The following is a 15,782-nucleotide window of genomic DNA, read 5'->3' as shown; positions in this document are numbered from 1 at the left end:
ACTATAAAAATCATTTACTACATTCCAGTTGAACAAAGTGATTTAAAAAAAAAAAAAGCTCTGCAGAAAAATATAGAATATAATCAATATGCTGTTGCTATAAACTAAATGACTGGATGAAAACTTAGCACACAATTAATGCAAACTACTAGTGTGTTAAAAAAAAAAAATTTATCATTGTTAAGAATGAGAACTTGATTTGGTGGCCTGAAAAAATGGTGAGAAAAACAGAACAACTAAATACCAACAGTGCAAGCAAGTACTCTAGTTAGCAATGGAAAATGAGCTATAAGTGTTAAAAGCAATGATTCAGGCAGACATGCAGGTCCTTATCGACAGATAAAGAGGAAAGCTTAGTATGAAAATATCATGATCTAAAAATTACCTTAAAATATAACATATAAGGGCAGTAGGAATCTGATTCTCAAATAAGATTATTTACACCTATACCATATACAGTGGTGTGAAAAAGTGTTGGCCCCCTTCCTGATTTCTTATTTGTTTGCATGTTTGTCACACTTTAATGTTTCAGATCATCAAACAAATTTAAATATTAGTAAAAGATAACACAAGTGAACACACCTTCATTTAAAAACTGCATGTTGTGTTTACTTGTGTTATCTTTGACTAATATTTAAATTTGTTTGATGATCTGAAACATTAAAGTGTGACAAACATGCAAACAAATAAGAAATCAGGAAGGGGGCCAACACTTTTTTTTTTTTTCATAAATATATAAAAATTAAAATAAAATATATAAATATATTAAATATAAACAAATATATTACAACTACGACTACTTTATTATATTTAAGTTATGTATATTAAGTTAGGTATTGTGGAGACCATTTAAGGTAATTAAAAATGAATTAAGTAGATAATCTACCATATGAGCAATGAGAATCAGAAAACTACAATGAAAAAAAGTGCCATAACATTTAATTAGAACGGTTAAATCATAAAAGCTTGATGGAAGAAAATGCAGAATATTCATGAAGAAGGATACTGGAATATTGTTATGAAATTACTATAGCATAATGAAAAGTTTTACCTCTTTAGAGCCCAAAAAAGATCAAGCAATCATCAAGACAAAGCACTGGCAAGCAGTTAAGAGAAGCAAAGAAATCAAAGGTTAGGGTTTGAAAGACATACAGTAGTGAGAAAAGAGTAAAGTATACAGGAAAGGTGGGCCTCATATGGCTTGTTCTCCCTACTGTGTATCAGACACTGTCTGATGTACAAATATAACATTTACTGTTCTGTTAAAATGTCAAAATACCTCATCAGCTGCTTGTACCTTTTCAAATAAATTAAATTAAATTAAATGTATCTGCAAATTAATCATCATAAGCTATTCTTTCTTCTTTTTTGTTGCAAAAATAAAAGTGTAAAAAATAGAAAAAATAAATAAATTGCCCTTAACAGATAATGTGATTATTAATGCTTAATATTTTAAGCAAGACATAATTAGGACAGGATTTATTCAAATGTGTTCTACCCGTCATATATTTCTGAAACACTTGCAGTAGAATACTATTGAAAATAGTTTTATTTGTGCCCAAAATGGCATAGAAGAAATGTCGAGTCAGCCATACATTAATTATATCTAGATGTTTTTTCTGATGAGTGGTTGGTTGGGTTGGTTAATGTTAGGTGTTGGGTTAGTTTGGTATGAACAGGGTCCCCTGATGTCACGCACCTCCTCGTCCTCGATGCGCCGCTGCGTGTCTGTGATGAACTTGATGTACTGACTGGTCAGCGTCATCAGCTCACTATAGCGAGTTCTCAGAGTGACATACTATGGAAAAGACAAAGCATATTGAAAAAATTACAATTAAAATATTTAAATTAAAGTTGGTAGGATAACATAGGTGCACACTGAAAATAATAAACACCATAGTAACCTATGCAGCAGTCAAATAATGCAAATGTATAAGAAGTGAATGATCTGAGCTCTTTCTAACCTCTTGAATGATGTTATCAGAGGCAGACTCCATGTTGGTTTTCTTCAAAGGAGAAGTCAGAGGTTCGACCTGAGCTTTGTAGGCAACCAATTGAAGTTCATAGTCCTGGAAAAAAAATTAAGATTGTAGCACTCCAACCACAAATTTAGGTAAATAAATACATTTATATACTCTCTCTTATAGAACTCTCTCTCACCTTAATGGTATCGATGTAAGCTTTGGCGTATTTCTGGCACTCATCAACTTTCTCTTTGTTTTTCTCAATCTCTTCAAGCAGTTTCTGTGAAAAAAACCTGCATATTATACTTATACCTTTGCAACAGCTTAACAAAAAGAATCTCATTGCAATGTATGTCAGACAACTACTGCACATAAGTTAATATTCCAGAAGCTTCTCTTCTGAGAATTAAAACATTCCTCACAAGATCTTTATTGATCTAGTTCCATATTTCACACTGCTCAAACTTTCATTTTTAAAATGCTACACTGCACATCTGTAAATAGATATTTAATATTATTTTATATATTTATATCATCATGTTTATGAAATGAATAACACTTATGTAAATACAGCAAGAGTATGTGATTTATTTAAATAACATGTTGTCTATCTGTGTAAATTTAGACATGTAAATCAGTCTCAGACACTATAAAAATAATACTTTATTTATTACATTTGATGTCACTGGTTCTTGTTATTTTCAGTTTCAGTTGGACATTGATAACTAAATGAGCTTAACGGTAAATATCTAATGACGTAAAGTGAGGCATTTAATAAGTGGGTGTTGGGTGTAACTCATAGCATTTATACTGTTCACCTTTGGATAGGCAACTTAGATTATCACTAAAAAGTCTTCAAACAAGCGTGAAGTATTGCTTAACCCATTGTTAAAACTATCCGTCACTAGCTGTTAACCCAGGGTTAAACGCCGTGTGAAAACCTCTATGGAGAAAGCTTGTGTCATTCAGTACCTTCTCCTGTGCCAGTTGCTCTTTGAGCATCTTGCTGTCGATTATAGGCACGGCTTGGATCTTCTCCTGCCGCTGTTTGGCGTCTGCGATCCAGCGGATGAGCCAGTCGTAGCTCTCCCTGTAGTAGCCCAGCTGCCGGCCCAGCTGCTCGAGCTCACGCTGACGCAGGTCGATCTGAGCGAAGACGGCGCGCCAGCGGTCCTGCAGGCTGCCCAGGAGCTGCTGGTAGTGATCCAGCTCGGTGTCCCGCTCGCTGTGAACCTGAAGCATGCGCTGGCTGACCGCCGTGGCCTTGGCCAGCTCACTCTCCATGTCATCAAACACGGGCCACTGGGTTTCTGCATCCGAACGCATTCGCTGAACACAAGTGAACAAGTTGACTTAATCCCAGATTTTATGTAACTACATTATACATACAGTACACTAGCAGGTACAGCGGGTAAAATAAGTATTGAACACGTCACCATTTTTCTCAGTTAATATATTTCTAAAGGTGCTGTTGACTTGAAATTTTCACTAGATGTCGATAACAACCCAAGTAATCCATGCATACAAAGAAATCAAAACAAAAAAGTTCAGAAATTAAGTTATGTGTAATAAAATGGAATGACACGGAAAAAGTATTGAACACATGAAGAAAGGGAGGTGCAAAAAGGCATGGAAATAGGACAGTAATTACAAAGCAATCCTGCCCCTTGTCAGTGGAAATTAATATTAGCTGGTTCAGTCGCAACACCTACAGTACCAGGATGATGAAGATGAAACAAGAGTGGACATTTCAGCAAGACAATGATCCTGAACACAGCCAAGGAAACTGTCATTTGGTTTCAGAGAAAGAAAATAAAGCTGCTAGAATGGCCAGCCAATCACCTGACTTGAATCCAATAGAAAATAAAAACTAAAGATCAGAGTTCATAGAAGAGGCCCACAGAACCTTTAAGCTTTGAAGACTGCTTGTGTGGAAGAATGGGCCAAAATCACACCTGAGCAATGCATGCCACTAGTTTAGTCTTGAAGCTGTCATTACCAACAAAGGCTTTTGTACGATGTATTAAATATTTTCATTTCAGTAGTTCAATACTTTTTCACTTTGCCATTCCATTCCATTAATTTCTGAACTTATTTTTTTGTTTTCTTTGTATGTATGGATTACTTGGTTTGTTATCGACATCTGGTGAAAATTTCATGTCAACAGCACCTTTAGAAATATATTTACTGAGAAAAATGTTGACGTGTTCAATACTTATTTTACCCGCTGTATATACAGTGGTGGCCAAAATGATTAGAACACTAGTATTTTCAGCAGCTAAAAAAAGGTTTTAAGTCAGTTATTTCTGTCTTTTGCTGTAGTGTGTCAGTAGGAAATATCAGTTTACATTTCCAAACATTCATTTTGCCATTAATTGTAATAATCCAGTGAGATTTTTTTCTGTCAACAGCCAGTGCTCCACACAGAGATCTGATCTGATCATCATCAGTCTGTCTGGAATGACATGAAGAAACAGAACAAACTGAGACAGACTCAATCCAGAAGAACTGTGGCAACGTCTCCAAGATGCTTCAAGAAACTTCAAAAACTGTCAAACATCCCAACATTTGGCAAAAAGTCTTGACTTAAAGGTATAGTGAGTTTTTTCTGTGTTAAAATGCTGTTTTGTTTATTAATATATGTATACAACAAATTGTTTGTAGGTTGATTTCCCCAAAAGATGCAATAATGTGGCTTTGTTTGTTTGAGAAGTAGCCAAACGGACACAACCAATGATATCAGTCAATTACAAATAAAGGGGCAGGACAGTCTGTTAGCCCAACCAATGGCAGATTGGAAAATCTGTTTGAAAACAGTCATTATTTGATTGTAAATTATTGATAATATGTCTGTTGCTCCCCCTTCCCTGTTTGTTTGTTTGAATGGATGTTATTTTGTTAATCTAAAGACAATAAAAAGTTGATCACAAAAAAAAAAGTCATTATTTTTGCTCTTCTGTTCAGTGTCAGAGAAATGGTAAATTTCACCATTAATGTCTACCAATCTTGGTTTGAACTTGGTTGAAATGCTGAAAGCATCATTTTTTTTAACCCAATTTTACACTAATTTCTCTTATTCATACATCTACATCAATGGCTCCCAACCAGAGGGCCACAACCAACTTCTAAAGTGACTTGAAGTAGAGCCCTGCACGGGCCTCAAATATAGGCCCTAGCCCGGCCCTTGTCCGATAGCTTATCAGAATTCTTGGCCCCGAGTCCGACTGGAGCCCATCTTTTTTCTCCTTCTCCTGAAACAGCTTATACTACTGTTTCAGCTATTAAAATAGTTCAGTGTTGTATGTAATGGCAAAGTGACTATATTTTGTTTCGTTTTTTTAATTAAGTTAATTTAGAAAAACGTTTAGAGCATTTTTTGTTCGTTAAATATAAGTTTTTGTTTTTTAAAGTAACGACCAAGCGGCCAGCGGCAGACAGTGAGTTGATCATAGCCTGTTTGATCAATTTTGCCTTCTCAAATCATCACAACTTGCCTAAAATAAAATCTATAGATATAAAACAGTTAAATAGCATATAACAACGTTAGTTTAAATGTTAAACCTAGATAAATGCACTATGAGGCGCATATCAAATCGTATTTGCGGAGAGTGGAAGCTAAAGCGCGCTTTGCAGGACATGGAGGCGCCAGCGCGATCACTTGCATTTTTTCAGTGGAAACAACTTAAAATATGCCGTCCTTTTTCCTCATAAAGGTAGAGTAGCGTAATACATCATTCGGAACTGTAAACTACTTTTATTTGTGTGCACTCACAATATCAACAAAACGTTGTGCTTTTATAAAATAAAGAAAACAAACAGGATGCGCTTTCTGCCGTCTCGGTCTTAAACAGGAGCACTTTACAAAAATGAACCGAAACTCAGCAAATACATGCCTCACAGACATGATAAATATATCTATAGAAAGCTTTAAATTACTGCTTAACGAAATAAAACAAATTGAAAACAAAAACTCTTTCGTAAAGATGCATTTCTCTCTAAAGTCGCGTCCAGTGAGGAGATGGCGAGTCAGGATCGGCAACTTCACCCTTGCGACACTGACTCAGAAAACACTAGTTTATTAATAAATAATTCATGGTAATTACTTTTGCTGGTGCTTTGCGGCAAGCTTTAGACTGTTGCGTGCATTTGAACGCAGAACTCTTCAGCTGTGCTGATGGCACGCTCGCTCTGCTGGACACTAAACACTAAACACCGTCGAGTAGCACGGTCTCGTGTTGTTTCAACCAGTATCCAATTTTTTTCATCACTATAATTGATGGATGTCTAAAATATAAAAATAAGGAGAAGCCTAAAACAGGCCTGATGCCCGCGTCTGAACTATGACGTGAAAATTGGGCCGAAGAAGCATAAAAAAGTCGGGGTCCGTCGGGCCCGGGCTGAAATGCAGGGCTCTAACTTGAAGACTTTCTTGATTTAAAATAATACAAAACAAGCATTAAAATATGCTAAAACAAAATTGAGAATATTTTTATTTTTAATTCACTCCCCTCAATAATTGTAAAATTGGGAAATATGAGGAAGCCTTATTTTAAAAGTGTAAAATTATTTCTAAAGCTGGAAAATTCACCCATCTCCATGGACATTTTTATAAAGAATATAAATTTTTGTATTTATGCCAAGTTCTAAAATATTTTATTTAAGATAAATTGTGAATACACATTTTTTTTTTTAAATCCCTACCCTTAATCCTTGTCCAGTCAACCACAAACAACTGGAAACATAATATAAATTAATTGGTTAAAAATATCAGGATCCTTAAAGAACATTCAGCGCTTAAAACTTCTGAAATCCTAAATCTGAATTTACCTAGAAATCTCAGGAACATTGTTGGAAACAAAGGAGGGCCTTAGAGTCAATAAGGATGAGAACCACTGACCTACATCCTTGTACATGTTACAAAATGCTACAAGAGTCACCTAGTGTTACACAAAACAAAGCATCAACCAGTAAGTGAACAGTGAATATTACCTTGAGCTCAGAGCCGTAGTTCTCCACCTCCTGGACGTTTGTAGGGACCGTGTGAACCTCACGCAGGCGATTCTCATATTTCTTCACCACATCTTCTGTCCCTTGTGTGTTCCGGATCACAACTTCTATTGTCTTTAATCTACAGAAAAAAAGAATTGCCTTTATCTAATCTTATGCTTAAGATTATTAGTACATAATAATACAAACAAACGAATAAGAGACAAAACTTGAACATCAAGCAGCAGTAGTGCAAAGACATATGTGGCCCTGGAGCACAAAAGCAGTCTTAAGTCGCTGGGATATATTTGTAGCAATAGCCAAATAATACATTGTATGGGTCAAAATTATCGATTTTTCTTTTATGCCAAAAATCATTAGGATATTAAGTAAAGATCATGTTCCATGAAGATATTTAGTAAATTTCCTACCGTAAATATATCAAAACTTAATTTTTGATTAGTAATATGCATTGCTAAGAACTTCATTTGGACAACTTTAAAGATGATTTTCTCAATATTTAGATTTTTTTGCACCCTCAGATTCCAGATTCTCAAATAGTTGTATCTCTGCCAAATATTATCCTATCCTAACAAACCGTACGTCAATAGAAAGCTTATTTATTCAGCTTTGAGATGATGTATACATCTCAATTTGACTGTGAATATGACTGGTTTTGTGGTCCATGGTCACAAATACTACACAGGTGAGAGCGCTGCTTACTTCTCCAGGTAGACTGAGGACAGGTTGTAGGTTTGGTCCATCTTCTGCAGGGTGATGTCCAGCTCTGATCGCAGGACTGGAGTGCTGGACTGCTCCGGAGAGGACAGCACCTCCTCAGCTTTCTGAGACACTCGGTCCAGGTTCTTCTTAATTCCTTCCAGCTCCATTTGCACTTTCTGTTTGAGCCAGAGACAAAAACACAATGATTAATTTGGTTAAATATGACAAAGAACATGGTCTGAGTCATAATTCACATAATAATCAAAAGAAAAAAATTAGAAATTATATTCAGTGTACAGTTAATTAAAACTGAAACTCAGAACCATTCAAAATAAAATTGTTGCTTGAAATACAATAAACGTTAACTGATAAAATTAAATATAAAAAAAATTATGTTTCCCTTATTTTCAAGCAACATCTTTCATTTTTTAGTTTTACAAAAATAACTAAAACTGAAATAAAAATGTCTAAAATCTCTCTCTCTATACAGTGACAAAAACACAACAAAATTACTACAATTTTAACTATAATTAAAATGAAAATTGAAAAGTACAAATTTATTCAAAATATTAATACAAACTATAATAGTATTTCAAAAACACTAAAATAACACATTATATCTTGGATATTTTTCTGATTTTTTTTTTTTTACATTATTTTCAGGACAATTAAGCACAAATTTTAACACCATGATGGGTTAAAATCTCACCACTCAGATTCATTTATATCTCAAATTGTTTTAGTATTTGTTTTTCTGTCTTTAATTTAGTTTGTAATACAGTAATAAGCATTTAATGACTATCACAATAAATCACAATGAGAAACACAAAATAAGGAAATTGATCCATTACAATAAAAAGAACATCTCAGGGAAATGTGCTTAAATGTCACAAAAATAAAATCACAAAGCAAAAAATCATAATGGTCATAAATTGCGATTTTGGACATGTTTGTTGAAATTCACCCATTTATGAGTCACAAATATGATTTGAATTTGTATACACATACTTCAGTTGCAAAAGAGTTTTAACTGGATCAAATATAAAGAACAAGAGCTTTGTGTCGTACTCTCTGATCAGCAGTCTTCTGCATGCAGTCTCTGAGTGGATCTTTATCCACTGGTCGCCGGATACGGGCCACCGTACGAGACTCACAGTCTTCGATCTGCAGGCGCAGGTTTTTGATTTGGGTGATGTACGACTTGCACATGGATTCATCCTGCTCGCCTGCGAAGAGAAAAGATTTGTTATTACGGTTTTCTGTCAACACTAAAGGCAAACAACAGTTTATCTCTTCATTTATCAGTCTGCTGCAGCCAACATTCATGACACTTAGTCACATCACACACATTCCATCTGTGTTAGTGGCTCAGATTTCATCCCAAAATCAAAAGAAAAAAAAAATGTAATTAAATGTGCATAAAGAAAATGAGGCATATTTTGAGAACTCTTACAGCTCATACCAGTAAAATATGTTTTACTGCATTCATTTTTTTTATTTAAATAAAATAAAGTACAACAAGCACTACCATGATGCAAAATACTATACATATGTATATATATTTATATATATATACTGTATATATAGACAGACATATAGATATATACATATAGATAGATAGATAGATAGAGAATATAGATATTTATATAGTACTTGATATACCAAAATAACTAAGACAACTTTAATAAAATAGCTAAAAACTATATTGACATATTAAAAAAAAAATGACAATAACACAACAAAACAAAAAAAAAACTTTAACTTAAACTGAAATAAAAACAGAAAATATAAAAATAATATCTCAAAATATTAACAAAAACTATAATAAAAAATAAACTGATAAAAAAATAAAATAAATGAAAAATTAGTTTTAAATTTTATTTCAAGTTATAATGGTTTTTTTTTCTTTCTTTTTTATGGTTCCCTTTCGATACTTCACTCGTACTGCGTCTTGCTTAAGATGCATATGGGAAAAAGCCTTTTTTAGCCTGAAGCCTATTTCATTCACGCAGTGAAACTGCACGGCCATTGGTTCGTGCAGGGCTTTAAAAACGAACCAATGGCGCGGCAGCAGAGCCTATGGCGACGAAGCCCGCCAAGGAGGCAGAACTAATATCTCACAGAGCCCTCCTCCTCAGCCACCTGGAGTGCCTGGGACTCAGGGTCAATTTTGCCAAAAGCTCATTGCTTCCCAGCCAACGAATCTCGTTCCTGGGAACAATCTTCGACTCAGCTCAAATGAAAGCTGCAGTCACGCCAGAACGAGCTCTGGCCATACGGACGCTGGCGACCTCCTTCAAGATCGGTACCGCTCGCCCGCTCGCCAGGGAGGCCTCTCTTCAAAGCGCCTCTTCATGCTAGTGGAGCGCTTCTTAGAGTGGGCTCAACCCAACCTGCACTCGCTAAAGGCAGCGCATATACCGGGCAAACTGAACCGGGGAGCGGACATGTTATGAAGGAGCAATGTCCCCTCAGGAGAGTGGACGCTCCATCCGCCAACGGTTCAGTATCTCAGGGAACCGAGGTTACGTTAGTAACCGAGTACGTTTTAGTTTTAGTTAACTATAATAACCCTGGCTGGACATGGTCCTGACATGTTTCGATGGATTTACCCAATTGGATGTCATCTAAATGAAAACTATACAGTTTTAGAAATTGATCGTTTGACCAGGCTGTGTTTTTTGTCTATGTTACTATGTTGAGCGTTTCAGTACATGCACACTCTGTAGAGATGTGTTGTTAGCTAAAGCACAGGAAACAAACAATGTCAAATGCTGACACTACATGTTTTTCCATTACAGAGCAGCTCATCCATGATAACCAAACTCTGCTCATCAGGCCAGCAGGAGCACAAGACTCACCCTGCGCTCTGACAGCTGCTCCTGAAAAGTGAATTCAACAGTTACCCAACACCCTCATGTTTCAGTGTTTCATGGCATCAGTAATGCACAGTGAGCTCTGTCAGGGATTCGTGTCTGTACCTTTCTCCAGGGTGCGGAGCAGGCTGTCGTAATGCTGTACGGTCTCCTTATAGTCCCTCTCGATCTGCATGTTGTCACTGGAATCGAAAAGCTTGGAGTCCTGGCTGTCTTTGAGGAAGTCCTGATAGTGCAGCTGGAGGTTCCTCAGCATCAGCTGGTACTCGTCTGGCTTCATCGTCTTGAACTGAAACATAAGAGGACTCTTAGCTACTTTTACATTCAAAAATAGATCTTTCCCTAAAGTACTGATTAGTGCAATGACAAAATTGCAATAATAGGCCTACTTAATAATCTTGATCTAGTCTCGTCTGAAATGTGTTGCAAAACTATTCTCAAGACGTTAAAACAGCAGAATCATGTCTACTCTTTAATTCATTTAGAAGAGCCCTTGAAGGTCCTGTTATTCAATAAAGCAATTTTCCTTGTTTACCGCCTGTTTCCTAAATATAACTCGGTCGGTCTGCAACCTAACAATCAAGTTACTGAATTAAAATCCCATGTTGTTCACTGTAGAACCCGTGTTTTTCTTTCAGAGTGAAATAACCAGACAGTGCATTTACTTCTAAGTTTCACAGCATATATGCACTGATCTCTTTCAGTAGCAAATACATTTCATCAATTAAATGGCTAAATCATAAAAGGCCGACCTCATACGTCATCCGCCCGGAACTGCTTCTGTTTACAACAGAGGGGCAAACTCCAGGCAGGTCGGCGAGATAGCCAAGGCCTGGAGATCCCCCACTCTCTTGAGCGAAGTAATTGCCAGGAGAAAGACCATCTTAAAGGTCAGGTTCTTTGCCGTAGCTGACTCGAGAGGCTCGAAGGGGGCAAGTGACAGCCCTTCAAGGACCACAGCCAGATCCCAAGTTGGGACTCTGGAACGAGTCGCAGGCCTCATCCTCCATGCACCACGGAGGAAACGCACGACCAGCTGGTGCCTCCCCAGAGGCCCAACACCTAAAGGAGCGTGGAAAGCCGCAATGGCAGCCACGTACACCTTTAGTTTGGACGGGGTAAGACCAGCAGAGAAGTGATCTTGGAGGAACTCCAGCACTGAAGCCACCGGGCAGTTAACTGGGTCCAACCCACGCTCTCTACACCACGTGGAAAACACATTCCACAGAGGAATCTGCCACAGCGGGCCTGCCAGGAGTGACACAATGTCTGAGAACCATACCCGGGCCGGCCAGAACGGGGCTACCAGCAATAGACTGACCCCTTCTTTCTGGACCCTCTCCAGAACTCAGGGAAAAGCATACAGGCGTAGTCTCGGCCACATCTGTACCATGGCGTCCAACCCCAGTGGGGCTGGGTGCGTGAGAGAAAACCACAGTGGACAGTGGGTCGTCTCTCGAGACGCGAACAAATCCACTTCCACTGGGCCGAACCTCTCGCATATCGACTTCACCACCTCTGGGTGAAGTCTCCATTCCCCGGGCCTCAACCCCTGCCTGGACAGGACGTCTGCTCCCTGATTCTGGTCCCCGCGGTTCAGAACCTTCCACCTGAAGGGCTGTGAGTTATTGATGAGCGCGCACTCGTCGCCCTTGTGCACGGTGATCTGTCAGGAGAAACAGGGGTCAATCGTGCAGCACAAGTACACTGTGAGCGTGTGTGACAGCTAGTGTTAATTTCGTTAACGAAAACTATGACGAAAAATATTTGTTGACGAGCTTTTTTCCCATGACTAAGACGAGGCGACAATAAGGTAAATAAACTATAACTATGACTATATCAACATGTAATTTCGTTAACGAAAACTATGACGAAAAATGTTCGTTGACGAGTTTTTTTCCCATGACTAAGACGAGGCGAAGACGAGACGACAATAAAGTCAATAAACGATAACTATAACTATATCAACATGTACTTTCGTTGGTGAAAAAAGACGAGACTAAAATGTATAAAAAAAACAAAAACTTTACCAAAAACCTCTTTTTATTTTCGTAAAAAAAAGAGACAAAATGTTATGCCTGGTGTTTTGCTTATTTTAAGCAATCTGGCAACCATGTGTCGCCGATGATCTTAAAACAGCGACAAACAAGCTGGAGTTTAGCATCTAAATGAAAGCATCATTCAGCTGATCTGTGTTCTGTCATGAGACCTCGACTATAGCCTATGGACCTTTTTCACATTTCCGGGTTTCTCAGCAGCGGAAGTTGTCATAGTTGGGTTAACTTGAAGAGCAGTGAATGGGAGAGTACCACAAATATATTTTTTGCGTTCCCATTTGCTCAAATAGCAAAAGATAAACTCCACGATAGTGTTTTCATGACTTTCAATAAAAGGAAAAAAATTGAGAGAGACTGAAAACGGCAGTCAGAAGAGAGAACGATGTCAAATTTACCATCCCTCCCATAGACGCTGCATTAGAAACACCCTCACATTAGCATTAACTGTTTTTTTATAATTTGATGCAAAGGTGATATAATACAAAGAATAGTGTTATAAATGTACATACATTTAAAAAAAAATACAAATATGAAAAACTTTCGAGGATTTACGATGCTGATGACCGTTAAACACGTCATCACAATCTTGTGAAAAGGGTCCATTGTTTGTGATTGTGATCGCTGAATAAATGCGCTTACTCAACCGCTGTTGTTTTAATAGAGAAATAGGTTATTATTGGAATTAGTTGAATTACTTGGAATTTCACTGTTATAATATGTAGACAGAGACTGTCTTTGGTATTAATTTATATAATAAAAAGCTTATAATAAATCAGTACACTAGATGAGGTAAAATACACCATGTATGTGTCCACATTCTATTGATTTGTGCTTACTGGTGAAAGTGCAATGTCTGAAATGCTAAAGTAAATTTCTCAAATGACAACAATCATTATGACAATAATTTTGAGCAAAAATAATTTTTATCAGTTTAATCATTATACAGCATGACGAAAATGTGACTAAGATTTCACTGACTAAAACCTGACTAAAATGCTCATACATTTCATTGACTTAAACTTGACTAAACAAAAACAGGACAAGGTTGACTAAATATGATATCTAAAATGTACATTTGAGTAAGACTAAGACTAAATTAAAAATGGCTTCCAAAATTAATACTGCTGTACAGTTAATTAATAATAATCTTATTGCTAAAATGTCAAGTTTAGTAGACTAAAATACTTTAGATTTTCTTTGACTAAAACTAGACTAAAATACTTCAGGTTGTCTTTGACTAAAACTAGACTAAAATACTTTAGATTTTCTTTGACCAAAACTAGACTAAAATACTTCAGGTTCTCTTTGAATAAAACTAGACTAAAATACTTCAGGTTCTCTTTGACTAAAACTAGACTAAAACACTTCAGGTTCTCTTTGACTAAAACTAGACTAAAATACTTTTGATTTTCTTTGACCAAAACTAGACTAAAATACTTCAGGTTCTCTTTGAATAAAACGTCTCGGCTTACGACTGTAACCCTTGTTCCCCGAGAAAGGGAACGAGACACTGCGTCGGTAACGACACTAGGGGAACCCCCTCAGCATAACGCGTCTGAAGCATGAATGAAACTATTCCAATCCTGATTGGTGTCGCGTCACGACGTAACATGTGACGGCATAGTCGGAAGCTACAAGGGGACGCCGGCACACAACAGAGTCAACTTTTGCGATGAAGCAAGCCGCTCCCAGGCAAGGAGAGGTGTGGCAAAGAGACGCAGTGTCTCGTTCCCTTTCTCGGGGAACAAGGGTTACAGTCGTAACCCGAGACGTTCCCCCTCGAGGGAACTCACACTGCGTCGGTAACGACACTAGGGGAACGGATACCCACTATGCCACACCAAAACATGCCTGTCCTAGTGTGAAGCTGAACCAGGCACAACTTAGGACGAGAGCACTCGTGCACCCGGCGTGGAGGGAAGGTTCACGCTATAAATCCTGATGAAAGTATGCGGGGTTGACCACCCAGCCGCATCGCAGATCTCCTGCAACGGGACTCCTCCTGCAATGGGACTCCTGACAGGAGGGCCCTAGAGGACGCCATGCCTCTAGTAGAGTGGGCCCTCAAAGCCACAGGTGAAGGCAAACCGCGTACCTGATAGGCCAAGGCAATAGCCTGAACAATCCAATTACTAATTGTCTGCTTGGAAGCAGGAAGTCCCTTCTTGGGTGATCCAAAGCACACCAACAACTGTTCTGACCTCCTCCAATGAGAGGACTTCTGAATGAAAATGTTCAATGCTCTGACAGGGCAGAGCAGATGAAGCCTCTCTTCTTCCGCCGACACGTGAGGCGGAGGATGGAAGGCCTGAAGAACCACCGGCCGTGCAACATTAGATGGCACCTTGGGCACATAGCCAGGCCTGAGGATCTGATGCGCTAGTCTGCACAGAGGGCGTGACCTCAGACTGGGTCCAACCCACGAGCAGACAACATGTCGGTGGTCTCATATTTGAATCATCAGGGGGGATGATTCAAATACGAGACCACCGACATGTTGTCTGCTCGTATTAGGACATGGTGACCACTGAGATCTGGGAGAAAGCTCCTCAGAGCCCTGTAAACCGCTAGCATTTCCAGGCAATTTATGTGCCATGAGGAATGCCGGCCCTGCCACAGACGTCTCGCAAAGCGGCCGTCCATGACCGCGCCCCAACCCGTAGGGGATGAGTCTGTCGAAACGAGCTTTCGGCGACATGACGCTCCCAATATCCCCCGAAAGCGAACCTCAGGAACTTCCTGTGAGAAGGAATGATAGAAACATGGAAGTATGCATCCTTTAGATCTATCGTGACAAACCAGTCCTCGGATCTGATCTGATTCACGATGGTGGGAATAGTGAGCATCTTGAACCTGAATCTCCTCAGAGAACGATTCAAGTGCCGCAGATCTAAAATTGGACGCAACCCCACATCCTTCTTGGGAACTATGAAATACTGGCTGTAGAACCCGGACTCCCTGTCTGGCCGAGGAACACTTTCTATGGCCTCCTTCACCAACAGGGAGTGAACTTCCTGTTCCATCACCCGACCCTGCTCGGGGTGCACCACAGTCCAGACCACCCCATTGAACTTCGGGGGGCGGTAACCGAACTGCAGCCTGTACCCTCTTTCTACTGTACGCAGGACCCATGGAGATATATTCGGAAGGCATTGCCATGCACCGATATAATCTAC

At 38.5% G+C, this 15,782-nt stretch overlaps 1 protein-coding gene across 1 annotated transcript in view; it reads right to left on the bottom strand.

Moving 5' to 3' along the window:
- Window positions 1-15,782, bottom strand: part of LOC107689171 (plectin-like) — an 85,065-nt gene that overhangs the window by 13,078 nt on the left and 56,205 nt on the right. Inside the window, exons 22-32 of the mRNA XM_016487094.1 lie at window positions 12,043-12,215; window positions 11,505-11,748; window positions 10,655-10,838; window positions 10,535-10,555; window positions 8,742-8,899; window positions 7,674-7,849; window positions 6,954-7,092; window positions 2,937-3,293; window positions 2,161-2,244; window positions 1,965-2,069; window positions 1,700-1,798 (exon numbers count right to left, since the gene is read on the bottom strand). Of these exons, the coding sequence (XP_016342580.1) occupies window positions 1,700-1,798; window positions 1,965-2,069; window positions 2,161-2,244; window positions 2,937-3,293; window positions 6,954-7,092; window positions 7,674-7,849; window positions 8,742-8,899; window positions 10,535-10,555; window positions 10,655-10,838; window positions 11,505-11,748; window positions 12,043-12,215 (1,740 nt within the window). The remainder of the gene's footprint in view (window positions 1-1,699; window positions 1,799-1,964; window positions 2,070-2,160; window positions 2,245-2,936; window positions 3,294-6,953; window positions 7,093-7,673; window positions 7,850-8,741; window positions 8,900-10,534; window positions 10,556-10,654; window positions 10,839-11,504; window positions 11,749-12,042; window positions 12,216-15,782) is intronic.

The sequence above is a fragment of the Sinocyclocheilus anshuiensis genome, unplaced genomic scaffold (assembly GCF_001515605.1).
Source record: "Sinocyclocheilus anshuiensis isolate Anshui unplaced genomic scaffold, SAMN03320099.WGS_v1.1 scaffold737, whole genome shotgun sequence".
In the NCBI taxonomy this organism is placed as follows: Eukaryota; Metazoa; Chordata; class Actinopteri; order Cypriniformes; family Cyprinidae; genus Sinocyclocheilus; species Sinocyclocheilus anshuiensis.
Note: the sequence above shows the minus strand (reverse complement) of the source record. Positions and strands in the feature narration are given on the sequence as shown.